Source organism: Lissotriton vulgaris, chromosome 9 (assembly GCF_964263255.1).
Source record: "Lissotriton vulgaris chromosome 9, aLisVul1.2, whole genome shotgun sequence".
NCBI classification, from domain to species: domain Eukaryota; kingdom Metazoa; phylum Chordata; class Amphibia; order Caudata; family Salamandridae; genus Lissotriton; species Lissotriton vulgaris.
Window position 1 is genome coordinate 253,225,714 of NC_141697.1, and position 13,602 is coordinate 253,239,315.

Genomic DNA, 13,602 nt, shown 5'->3' on the forward strand with positions numbered 1-13,602 from the left:
CGCTGGAATGTCCAGCTTTCTTACACCCTCCGATATAGACAGCACTCACAACTTTTACTGAGACATCCCATTTCTTCCCTCACACGGGTGCCTTCTTGCAGAGACAGTACTTTGACACATTCTCTTAGAAGCAGAACTCCGACACCCTCCCACAGGTCTAGTACATTTAGATTGTTTTCCGCAAAGATAGCAGAGGCAGCACTTTCACTGCTTTGCGTAAGACTTGAATTTTCCACTCTTCCAGTGGTCCAGCACTCTTACACCTTCTCAAAGAGGCCGCACTCGTACACCTTCTTCCAAAGGCATGAATCTGGCATCGTCTCGCAGAGAAAGCAATGTTACACCTTCTTCCTACCATAGGACAGTTACATTCTCTTCCAGACACTGCACTCACTCTATGTCCAACAGACAGCACTCATACACCCTGCCCAGAGGCAGCAGTCTCACATCTTCTTGAAGACCTGAATTCCCCACACACTCCAAAAGTCCCTCTTACACCCTCTCATAGAAACATCTGACACCTTATCTCAGAAGTATGGTTCTTACACCTTCCCCCAGAGGCAGATCTGTTACAGCTCCTACAAGTCCAGTAATTTTACACCTTCACTCAGAGACAGCTCTTTTACATCCTCCCACAAAGCCAACACCATTGCACCCTCCTGAAGAGACAGACCTCACAAACCTTCTCCCAGAGACATGAATCTTTCACATCCTCACGCAGCGACTTCACTCTTCAACTTTATCCCAGACACAGGACTCTTACAGCCTCTCCCAGACACCGCAATCTAACTTCTTCTCCCAGAAATAGCATTCCTGCGCCCTTTCCCAAAGGCAGCACTCTCACACCTTCTCTAAATCATTGATTTTCCGCCCTCCACTGGCCCAGTACTCGTACAACTCTCAAAGAGACATCTGACACATTCTCTGAGAGATTGTACCCCCTCCCAGTGCCCAGCACACTTAGATATTATCCCAGAGACAGCACTCGTATACCCTCTCACAGAGATACCATTCTTACTCCTACATCCTCTCCCAGAGACTGCACTCTTACACCTTCTTTTTGAGGTATGAACATTACATCCTCTCACAGAGAAAGCAAACAACACTCTCCCATCCTCTCTGAGGCAGGGCTCTTCAGACCCCACAAGTTCAGCACTCTTACACCTTCTCCCAGAAACAGCACTCCTGCACCTTCTCCCAGAGATGTGAATCTTGCATCCTCTCGCAGAGATACCACTCTTATACCTTCTCCCAGACACAGGAGTCTTACAACCTGTCTTAGAGGCAGCACTCACTCTCCTAGAGACAGCACTCTTACATCCTCTCAAAGACACAGTACTCTAGCACCCTCTCAAAGAAACGGCACTCTTACTCCTTCCAGATGCAGGACTCGTACAACCCTCTCTCAGAAAGTGCGCTCTTACAACTTCTCCATAGGCGTTTTCATAACTAAAGTTGTTGTTCTCTTTCTTTTTGCTTCCAGGGAAACCTCCTAACACAGAATAAAGTGTCTGGTGCACTCTGCATATCACAGCCTTGGCCTGGGATGGCCAGAACCATTTACAAGGATCACCAACGGTACATGGAGACCTATCTCGCGCCTTACCCAGGTGTGACTATCAGGGGAGCGGGTGCGTGAAGAGGGAGGTTGGTGGGGTACAGATTTTTTGGGTGGCCTCCTTCTACTCAAAAGGGGGGTCCTTCATTTTTTGGTGACTGTGGTCATTTAAGTTTTAGTGTACTCAATAGTTCATCTGTGTTATAAAATGAGACCACAAAGATCTGACTCTCCAGTCAGTGTTAGAAGTACCAACTGGCCCTTGCCACTTGCAAACCTGCTTAAAAGCAAACAGGATTCCAACTAAAGTCCCTACTCCCCCATCATTCAATGTCTGCCCTAGTTACTGCCTTTAAACCACAAGATGCAGGACAATAACTCTAGTCTTTAACCTCTCAGTCTCAATTTAATATAATCTGTGTTACTATATGATATTGTATATAAGTTGACTACCTGATCCTTAATCGTCAATGGAACAAGCAGATAATGTATGGAAGGAACCTGTAGAACCTTGCCGGCAAGGAAAATGGATGGCACAGACTATATCAGCCTGCTTAATTAACCACTAACCAGAAATACCTGCCAAGACCAGAGAAGTCTGCTGCAAATTATTGGTCACAGGAGAACTCTAATATAGCCCCCCTTGCAGGTCCCAAATAGTCACATTCTCTGAGCACTGACAACCTGTAATAACTAAGGGGATGATCATAACAGTGAATCTTGGCAAGTCTCTTCACTTGAGGTCTCATAGTGGCAATAATATAAAGACAAACTGTAATGCAGCCGATCCAGGCAGATCTTAGAAGATTCCTCTTCACTCCTTATCTCCATCTGTTATTTCACCTGGATTCGTAAGGTCTGAGTGGACAACCTTCAGCTAGCATAAGAAATCAGACTGAGAACATGTAAGAAAACTACCAACATAATGAAAGGTCCTGCAAAGCTGTTCAGAGATGCAAGAGTAACACAAATGTAAAAATAAATTGTCTATCCCTCACACCTCCTGATCCATCACTCAGGTACCTGCTGCATTTCACAACATGATAATGGCGCGTCCGTGTTCATCGTGCATGTCAAGAAAACCCTTCCCACAGGTACAAAGCAAGGAGAACACGTTTCGCATCATGTCCCACTCGGAATAGCATGCTTTCTCTGTGAATAAGAGCTTCAGCGCTACACTGTGGGGTAGTAAGCATTACACAAATAGTATAAAACAATACAGTACAATACAAAGGGGTTCCTACTTTCCACGGGGAACCCTTTCAGTGCAGCTCTGAGCTGGAAGGAAGTTGGGACTCCTGAAGTGAGAAGGGTTGTGGAGGTGAGTAAGCTTATGACTTGAGAAGAGATCGTTATGTGCAGTTGCTTCAGCATATGTCGCAAGTAACATAATTAAGTTAAACATGTTTATGTACTTTAATCCCTGAGCTCTGTGCATGTCATGTTTTACATATATTTTTGGGTCAGGATACCTTTTGATGGGCCAAGTACTGCTCAGGCCCTGAGCTTCTGGCAGTCTTCACAAGCTGCAGATCTCTGGTGGGTCTTGAGACCCCTGAGCAGGGTTCTTTGGTGAGTGGACATTCCCAGGTTCTGGCAGATAAAACCCCCCACTCATGCTTTTTCGCAGCCTTCCTGAGGCTGTGGAACTCTCGCTCGACCTTTCCCTGTGACAATGTCCCCACTCTGACTGTTCAGAAAATCTCGGAAATACTAACAATCAAACTGCTATTTCTACATGGTTTTAATTGTTCAGTGTGTATTTTTTTTCTGCCTCCTGTATACTTATCTTTTTATTTTTGTTTGGCAGTTTTCATTTATTTTTTCCAGTTGATTATATTATAGCACCCTATTGCCCTTGAGTTAGGTATTACTATTTCTAAGTTTTCAAAATGAGAAATTACATACTGGTGTTCATTGTAACGTATTATTCCAGTGTGGAACAGGGTGTGGTGTACTGGTGATATATTGTAGTGGGATGTTATGGCTTAGCATACTGTAGTAGGCTGTGTTAAACAAAAGGTATATATTGTATGGTAAGGGCTCCTGTTGTAGGTTATGGTATGTTATATCAGAAAGTGATAGGGTACAGCATACTGTTTTAGACTGTGGCATATTATATAAGGATATGTATAGTGTGGTTGGAGTGCCATTAGAAGTGTTGTGCTGAGGAGCAGTAAATTACCGCAGTGTGGTATCAGGAGAGGATAGGGTATGGCATGATGTTGACTGTGGTATATAATATCAGGCTGTGTGGTAGGCTACAACGGGGAGTGCTATCCTATTATAGAAAGGTCAATTACAACAGGATGTGAAAGAGCGTGTTAGCCTTTTGTAGATGGAGGTATAGAATATCAGGAGTGGATAGGGTGTGACATACTGGTGTTTACTGTAGTTTTCTACCTCAGGATGTAGTAGGGTGTGAGAGTGTGCGATGCGGTGTAGTATCCCATTATAGGCCAGCATGTTACAGCGGAATGTAAAAGGGTGTGGTATCCTGTTGAAGACTGTGTTTTATTATATCAGGTGGTGATATAGTATGGTATACAGTTGTCGACTGTGATGATGTATTTCAGGATGTTGTGGGGTGAGAAAGGGCATGATTTCTTATTGTAGACAGGTATATTACAACAGAACGTGAAAGGCCGTAAATACTGTTGAAGACTGTTGTACAAGAGGCCAGGACATGTTATGGTGTGGGGGGCCAGTGCAGGAAGGTCAGGTCTGTGGGATTCTATTACAGATTGCTGTGTTAAGGCAGGATGTCCAAGGGCCTGCTACACTGTTGTCGAATGTGACACATTGGAATCTAAAACGTCATCTGAGGGTGTGTTGGGGCACGCTACACTATTGTCGAATGTGACACATTGGAATCTAAAACGTCATCTGAGGGTGTGTTGGGGCACACTACACTGTTGTCGAATATGACACATTGGAATTTAAAACATCATCTGAGGGTGTGTTGGGCCACGCTACACTGTTGTACGGTGGTACATTGGGATCTGAAAGTTATCTGAGGGTGTGTTGGGGCACGCTACACTGTTGTACGGTGGTACAGTGGAATCTGAAAGTTATCTGAGGGTGTGTTGGGGCATGCTACATTGTTGTACAGTGGAATCTGAAACTCATCTGAGGGTGTGTTGGGGTACACTACACTGTTGTACAGTGGAATCTGAAACGTCATCCAAGGGTGTTTTGGGGCACGCTACGCTGTTGTACAGTGGAATCTGAAAGTCATCTGAGAGTGTGTTGGGGCACGCTACACTGTTGTGGCGAATGTGACACATTGGAATTTAAAACGTCATCTGAGGGTGTGTTGGGGCACGCTACACTGTTGTCGAATGTGACACATTGGAATTTAAAACGTAATCTAAGGGTGTGTTGGGGCACGCTACACTGTTGTACTGTGGTACAGTGCAATCTGAAAGTTATCTGAGGGTGTGTTGGGGCACGCTACACTGTTGTACGGTGGTACAGTGGAATCTGAAAGTTATCTGAGGGTGTGTTGGGGCATGCTACATTGTTGTACAGTGGAATCTGAAACTCATCTGAGGGTGTGTTGGGGTACGCTACACTGTTGTACAGTGGTACAGTGGAATCTGAAACGTCATCCGAGGGTGTTTTGGGGCACGCTACGCTGTTGTACAGTGGAATCTGAAAGTCATCTGAGTGTGTTGGGGCACTCTACGCTGTTGTCGAATGTGACACATTGGAATTTAAAACGTCATCTGAGGGTGTGTTGGGGCACGCTACACTGTTGTAGAATGTGACACATTGGAATTTAAAACGTCATCTGAGGGTGTGTTGGGGCACGCTACACTGCTGTACGGTGGTACAGTGCAATCTGAAAGTTATCTGAGGGTGTGTTGGGGCACGCTACACTGTTGTACAGTGGAATCTGAAAGTCATCTGAAGGTGTGTTGGGGCACACTACGCTGTTATACAGGGAGAGGTTTGGCGCCGCGGCCAGGGTGACTGACTCCAGAATCTGGGGATCACGGTTCGATCCCCGGGGCCGGTGGCAGATTATCCCAGCACCATGCGACTCTGGGCAATAGCTTGCTTAATCTTCCCGATGGCCCCCAGCGCCTAGAGACCCTAACACAGAGGTCTTCAAACTTGTTGATGCCGAGACCCCCTTGTAAAACCTTTTTTGGCGTAAGGACCCCCTTCCGACAAAAGTTTCTAGAAACTGGTACTCCTCATCATCAACTTTTGACAACCATAAATGCGCCTGTTAGACCTCATCACATCCCTCCATCATTCATCCACCCACACTTTCACACATCCATCCATCCACCCTTTCATCCTTCCATCCATACATCCATCCTTCATCCATCCACCCACCCTTTCATCCTTCCATCCATCCATACATCCATCCTTTACCCATCCACCCTTCCTTCCATCCACCCACCCATCATTCATCCACCCACTGTTTCACACATCCATCATTCATCCATGCAACCTTTTATCCATTCATACATCCATCCACCTTTTCATCTCCCCATCCTTCATCCACCCACCCTTTCATCCTCCCATCCATACATCAATCCTTCACCTACCCACCCTTTCATCCATCCATCCACCCACCCTTTCATCCATCCATCTACCCATCATTCATCCCACCACCTTTTCACACATCCATCCATCCATCCATCCATCATTCATCCATCCACCCTCTCATCCATCCATCCTTCATCTGTCCACCCTTTCATTCTTCCATCCATACATCTATCCTTCATCAATCTATCCTTCATCCATCCACCCTTTCATCCTTCCATCCATACATCCATCATTCATCCATCCATTCTTTCATCCATCCATTCATCATTCATCCACCCACCTTTTCACACATCCATCCATCCATCATCCATCATCCATCCATTCACCCATCCACCCAGCCACCCATCATTCATCCACCCACCTTTTCACACATCCATCCATCATTCACCCATGCAACTTTTTATCCATTCATACATCCATCCACCCTTTCATCCTCCCCTCCATACATCCATCCTCCATCCACCCTTTCATCCTTCCATCCATACATCCATCATTCATCCATCCACCTTTCATCCATCCATTCACCCATCATTCATCCACCCATCTTTTTACATATCCATCCATCATTCATCCATCCACCCTTTCATCTATCCATCCTTCATCCGTCCACCCTTTCATTCTTCCATCCATACATCTATCCTTCACCAATCTATCCTTCATCCATCCACCCTTTCATCCTTCCATCCATACATCCATCATTCATCCATCCACCCTTTCATTCATCCATCCACTCATCATTCATCCACCCACCTTTTCACACATCCATCCTTCAGCCTTTCATCCATCCATCCACCCATCATTCATCCACCCACCTTTTCTATGCCTCTCTCATGGGGGGGGGGGGGGGAGAGTGGGGGGTGATCAGTATCTCTCTGCGTCGTCTTCCTTCTTCTTTCCCACTCATGGGAGGGCATCTCTGTGCCTCCCTGCTGGGGGTGGGGGACGTGTCACGGGACCCACAGCTCCAGGTGTGCAACATCCATTGAACTCAAAGGGCTCCACTACAGCCACTCCCCCAGCCCCCCCAGATCCCCCCAGCTTGTGTATGTGAGCCCGGCTGTAACAGCTTCAGGGACACACACACAGTCACACCCAAGTACTTGACAGGTCTTTAAAAGACCTTTTACTTGTTAATGAGGCGTTGATGTTTTTCACACCTCGGTGTTAATTAGGCCTCCGCCGTGAGCACCCTCAGCCCAATGCCAGGAACTGCACTCTGCAGAATCTGCGACCCAGGTGATGGTTCGCGCTTTACAAATGTGGATTATTGTTATTATTATTATTATTATTATTGTTATTATAATACAGTGGTACAGTGGAATCTGAAAGTCATCTGAGGGTGTGTTGGGGCATGCTACATTGATGTACAGTGGAATTTGAAAGTCATATGAGGGTGTGTTGAGGAACGCTACACTGTTGTCGAATTTGGTACATTGGAATCTGAAACGTCATCTGAGGGTGTGTTGGGGCACGCTATGCTGTTGTACAGTGGTACAGTGAACTCTGAAAGTTATCTGAGGATGCGTTGGGGCACGCTACACTGTTGTACAGTGAACTCTGAAAGTTATCTGAGGATGCGTTGGGGCACGCTACACTGTTGTACAGTGGAATCTGAAAGTTATCTGAGGATGCGTTGGGACACGCTACACTGTTGTACAGTGGTATAGTGGAATCTGAAACGTCATCCGAGGGTGTGTTGGGGCACGCTACGCTGTTGTACAGGGGAATCTGAAAGTTATCTGAGGATGCGTTGGGGCACGCTACACTGTTGTACAGTGGAATCTGAAAGTTATCTGAGGATGCGTTGGGGCACGCTACACTGTTGTACAGTGGAATCTGAAAGTTATCTGAGGATGCGTTGGGGCACGCTACACTGTTGTACAGTGGAATCTGAAAGTTATCTGAGGATGCGTTGGGGCACGCTACACTGTTGTACAGTGGTACAGTGGAATCTGAAACATCATCCGAGGGTGTGTTGGTGCACGCTACGCTGTTGTACAGTGGAATCTGAAAGTTATCTGAGGATGCGTTGGGGCACGCTACACTGTTGTACAGTGGAATCTGAAAGTCATCTGAGGATGCGTTGGGGCACGCTACACTGTTGTACAGTGGTACAGTGGAATCTGAAACGTCATCCAAGGGTGTGTTGGGGCACGCCACGCTGTTGTACAGTGGAATCAAAAATTTGCTAGCATTCGCGACAAGAATTTTCAATTCTATTAAGGACACGTAGGCTTCAGATTATGCTTCTCAATCTTTACTGCATTGAACACAGCAGCCAATGAAAATTTATATTTTCACAGTAACAGTAAAACAAAACTTCATTTCCCATGAGTACACATGAGCATAGGCACGCCCCCACAGTCCATAAGAACCCCTTGCGTGCTCCCATCATCCTCTTTCTTTGAGGCGAAAAGTCCAACAAAACTTGAACAATCACAACTCCTCCAACGTGGAAGAACAGTTACAGGTTAGCATCCTGCCATCCGCTGCCGATTAATCCGACTTCTTTTCAGATCCTGCAAGAAAGGAAATAACACCACCGTAATCACTGAATAATATGGGTGGGCAAGCGTATTACATACTGTACATTAAGCCGGGTGGGATAATCCTCGCCTCCGTGTCCTTAATAGAATTGAAAATTCTTGTTGCGAATGCTAGCAAATTTTTGATTTTATTACAGGACCGGAGGCTTCAGATTATGCTAGTTTAACGCTGAGTAAATACCACTGAAGTAATATCTCGCACTGGCTTATAATAAAACGTTTTAAACGTTGACTCAGAAGACCAATCTGCACAACGCATTATATCTTGGATACTTGACCCCAATCCATATGACTTTTACGCCATAGCGCCTCTCACAGAGTGAGCACCAAAGATCTGTGTATCTACACCAGCTTCATTCATCACATAGCGAAACCATCTGGCTATCGTGGCAGCCACCACTGGTTTAAAGGGTTTTTGAATAGCAATCAATAACTGAGTGCAACCCTGCGGCCGCAAGGCCTTGGTACATTCCTCGTACGTTTTCAAACATTGAACCACACATAATTTTTCATTTTCAGGAAAAGATTTGTAAGAAATGTGGCGAGACAAAGTTTTAGTACGACCTGTAATATGAAAAGAAACCCCTTCCTGGGTAAACACTCTACCTGTTACGTCGAGTGCTCTCACATCCGAAGACCTTCTGCAAGATGATAAACACAGCAACATAGCCAATTTCGCCGACAACTGCTTTCTAGACAGAAGAGCATTGACCGGCCAACTGTTGAGCAATGATAACACTAGAGACACGTCCCACAACCCGGTATACTTGGGTTTGGGAGGGTTGGCCACCCTGATGCCTTTTAACAATTTGCACACCACCGGGTGCATGCCTACCGGTTTCCCGTCTATCTGAGCATGCCCCGCCGAAATAGCCGAACGAAAATTATTGACCGACCGGTACGCCAAGCCGTCTCCGGCCTTCTCCGACAGAAAATTCAAGACTTGGGACAACTCTGCCCCCACGGGATCCAGGTGTCGTCCCACGCACCAATCCACCCAGTTCTTCCAGGCCATGGAATAACTTTTCCTGGTGGAAGGCGCCCATGCCTGCTTGATGAACTCGGCAGTCCTGCTCGAAACTCCCGGCAACTGCCACTGTTCCCGGAAAGCCTCCATGCCATCAGCGATAGTCTGCCCTCCAACAGCAACGGGTGTTGCTCCTGATGAGGGCCCTGCAACAACCACCTCGAGTCCGGTAGCATACGTGGACGATCGCAGCTCCACTGCAATAGTTTGGGAAACCATGCCTGTGACGTCCACCACGGAGTCACCATGACTATTTCCGCCTTCTGCCTGATCACCTGTGTCATCACCCTGGGAATCAAGAGGAAAGGGGGAAAGGCATACTGAGTCCCTTGCGACCAGTCCTGGAGAAACGCATCGGTCGCCGTCGCCATCGGGTCCGGTCTCCAACTGAAGAACCGGTGAATCTGAAATGTCAACCTGGATGCAAACAGGTCCGTCTGAAACGGACCCCATGTCACTTGCAGCCAGTGGAAAACACGAGGGAGCAGCTTCCAATCGCTGTAGTCCCTCAGGTGTCTGGAATTCCAATCCACCACCTGATTGGCCTGTCCCGGAATGTATTCCGCTACAACCGAGATCTGGTTTTGGAGACAATAGTGCCAAAAGTCCTTGGCTATTTGGACAAGCATAGACGATCTCGTGCCGCCCAACTTGTTGATATACCTCACCGCGGACACATTGTCCAAACGGAGGAGGATGCAACAAGATGTCTGCCTCGGGGATAACGTGCGAATCGCAAACGACCCCGCCAGCAGCTCCAAACAATTTATGTGCAACTCGAGCTCTTGTGCCGACCATCTGCCGCCTGTAGAAACCTCTCCACAGCGCGCGCCCCAGCCCCACCTGCTGGCGTCGGACTCGATCACTACCTCTGGTTGGGATCCGAAGATCGCCCTGCCGTTCCAGGCATCCACGTGGCTTAGCCACCACTGCAGCTCTGTTCGTACTTCCTCCGATAGGGGAACAGAGTCGGTGTACGAGAGCCCCCTCCGTAGATGCTGTATCTTGAGGCGCTGGAGGGCCCTGTAATGCAGGGGCCCCGGGAATATAGCTTGAATGGACGATGCCAGTATACCCACTACTCTGGCCAGCGTCCTGAGAGTGACCACTTGCCTTTCTAATAACTTCACTATCTCTTTTTTCAATTCCCTCAACTTGACTTGGGGAAGACACAGCTGCGCTGTCTGGGAGTTGATCGTGAACCTCAGGAAGTCTATTACCTGTGTCAGAACCATCACAGACTTCTTTAAATTTATTACAAACCCTAAGCTTTGGAGTAGCGAAGTAGTCATGGTCAGCTGCTGCTGAAGATTGTGCTGATCCTGCGCCATGAGCAGGATATTGTCTAGATAAATGATCAGTCGTACCCCTCTTTCTCTGAGGTATGCCACCACTGGTTTCATCACTTTGGTGAAGCACCAGGGAGCCGAGGAGAGACCGAAGGGAAGAGCCAAGTATTCGTAACACTGGTTGTCCCACAGGAACTGTAGAAACCTGCGGTGTGGAGGAAAAATCGGTATAGAGAGATATGCATCCTTGAGGTCCAGTCGGACAAACCAATCCCCTTCTTGCAGCAAATCCGCTAACAGATGAATACCTTCCATTTTGAAATGGTTGTAAGTTAGGTACTGGTTGAAATCCTTGAGGTTGAGCACTAACCTGTTGCCACCCCCTTTCTTCTGGACAAGGAAAACGTTGCTGAAGAAAGCTCGAGGACCTCTCTGGCACTGAGCGATCGCGCCTTTCTTCAGCAAGTCTGCCACCTCTTCGCCTATGAAACTGTGATCTAGTTGGGAAAAATGGAGAGGTGGCGGGGGAAACGCTTGCGCCGGGCGGGAGTAGAACTCCAGCCGAAACCCTTGGACGGTCTGCAGCACCCACGCATCCTGAGTCAAAGCTCGCCACTGTGCTAGACAGTGCTGCGTGCGCCCCCCCAACGGAAGAAGAGAAACATCTGTGACACTCACCGGACTTCTGATGCGACTTGAATCTCGCTCTATTGTTTCCCGACTGGAAACGTCCTCTGTTGAATCTTCTCTTAGACGGGTAGAAGGTTCCACCGCGGGTGGAGTCCCACTCTCCACGCCCGCGACCAAAATCTCCACGCTGGGAGCCTTGTTGGAATCCTTTGCCTGACGAGCGACCCCCGCCTCGCCCGGCCCTGTGTAAAACCCCTTGAGTAAGAGCTCGCTTTATTCCACTCTGGGCCTTATCTAAGGCGGTGAATGTCCGTACATATTTTGTGACGTCTTTAACGAATCTGTCACCGAACAGAAAACCCCCAGCCAGGGGTCCTGGTTCCGCTTCCGCAAGTTCCGTCAGGTTGCTGTCCATCCTGAGCAATAAAGACTTGCGCCTCTCCGAAGAGATTGCGCAGTTTGCGTTGCCAACTAGGCAAATGGCGCGCTTAGCCCAGCCCGCCAAGATATCCGGATCCACTGGCTCCGCTCCTTCCTTGGCCTTCAGGGCCATTTCCAGTATTTTCGCCAGGGGCCCCACGACGTCAAGCATCTTGTCTTGGCAGCCCCGCCAAGCCCTGTCCAACCCCCTCTTGGGATCTTTTGAAAATTTCCTCAAAAATGTAAGCATGCTTGCATCAATCTCCGGAGTGTCTGCCACACTATCCGGAATCTCTGGGCGCGGACACTCTGACCTCAAACGGTTACGAACCTCCCTACTGAAGCTCTTCCTGAGGTTCTCGTGCAGGTATTCGGAGACTGCCGGGGGCGGGACCCAGTCCGAAGACCGAGGGTGAACTATGTCCGAAGGGTCAAAGCTAAATGTTTTGACCACCTTGTCCTCCGCCGTCTTGGGATTGACTCTGGCCTTCTTTGGAGGAGGTGGGTGCTCCTCCGAGGTATCGGTGTCTGTACCTGTGTCCGTATTTGTTGTGGTGGTATCAGTATCCCCTGAAATTGGGCGTTTAGCTTTCGCTTTTCCACCCATATAAGGGCGATCAGAAGATCCTCTTGCTGGCAGGGAGGCCAAGGACTGTGCATGCGGCCACTGTGTCTGCCCGGCCGAGCCTGTGGCGGAAGAAGAGGCTGCTTGCTTCTGTTTCTTCTTCCCCTCATACCCATGGCGTTTTGCAAAACCCTCCAGCTGTTTCCTTATGGGACGCAGGGCCACCGCAAGTGCCTGCTGCACTGTCTGAGGGACTTTCGTCTCCATAGCTCGAGTCACTGAAGCTTGAACCGAGGCATCCAATGCTTCTACTATATTGTCCTCTAGAACAGCTTCCTGCTGTCCATCCACAATCTCCTCCCCATCAGCATATTCTTCATCCGGGTACCGCACCCAATCTTCCATGGTGAACATACTCACTGTGGACAAGGCAAAACACTCAAGGGATTGCACACTTGGCAGGGTAATGGGGGGGGTCAGCTCAAGCACACTGGTGTAATGAATATGTTGGCAACGTTTCCCAAACCCCCTCAGCAAAGCTGTAATCAAAGGTCAGTGACCTGGGCCCCTCAACTCCCTGAGCGTGTGCACACTCTGGGCCACAGTTATTTTACAACCAAGGCGCTCAATAGCACTGGCGATCTCACAAGGGGTCCAGCTGGTGCGTGGAACGATCGAATTCTGCGTTCCAGGAAGCCGTGGAATCACGCCGAGGCGTGCAGCCCAAACGCTACTAATCCTACCAAAAACTAGCCCAATTAGTCAGCGTTTTTGGGGGCGCGCGTCGGCCGAGAGCCACCCGGCCTGAGCGTCGGGGCGTACAAGGGTAGCCTCTGCGGGCCTTCAGGCTGCCGGTACCTGGCTCATCTGAGGTGCGCGGCGGCCCCTCTGCCGGTCAAAGACCGTAGATGTCGGCGCTCAAGAAGCGCGTGTTCCCGCGGGAGCCACCACAATCACAATCGATCGGCTCTGCAAGTATACACGTAGCCGGGTCTGGTGGCTCA

The 13,602-nt window shown here is 48.5% G+C and overlaps 1 protein-coding gene across 1 annotated transcript in view; it reads left to right on the plus strand.

The window, feature by feature from the left end:
• LOC147689948 (acetyl-coenzyme A synthetase 2-like, mitochondrial) overlaps window positions 1–13,602 on the plus strand; it is a 230,693-nt gene that overhangs the window by 170,498 nt on the left and 46,593 nt on the right. The window contains exon 10 of the mRNA XM_086937480.1: window positions 1,484–1,610. Within this exon, the coding sequence (XP_086793606.1) occupies window positions 1,484–1,610 (127 nt within the window). The remainder of the gene's footprint in view (window positions 1–1,483; window positions 1,611–13,602) is intronic.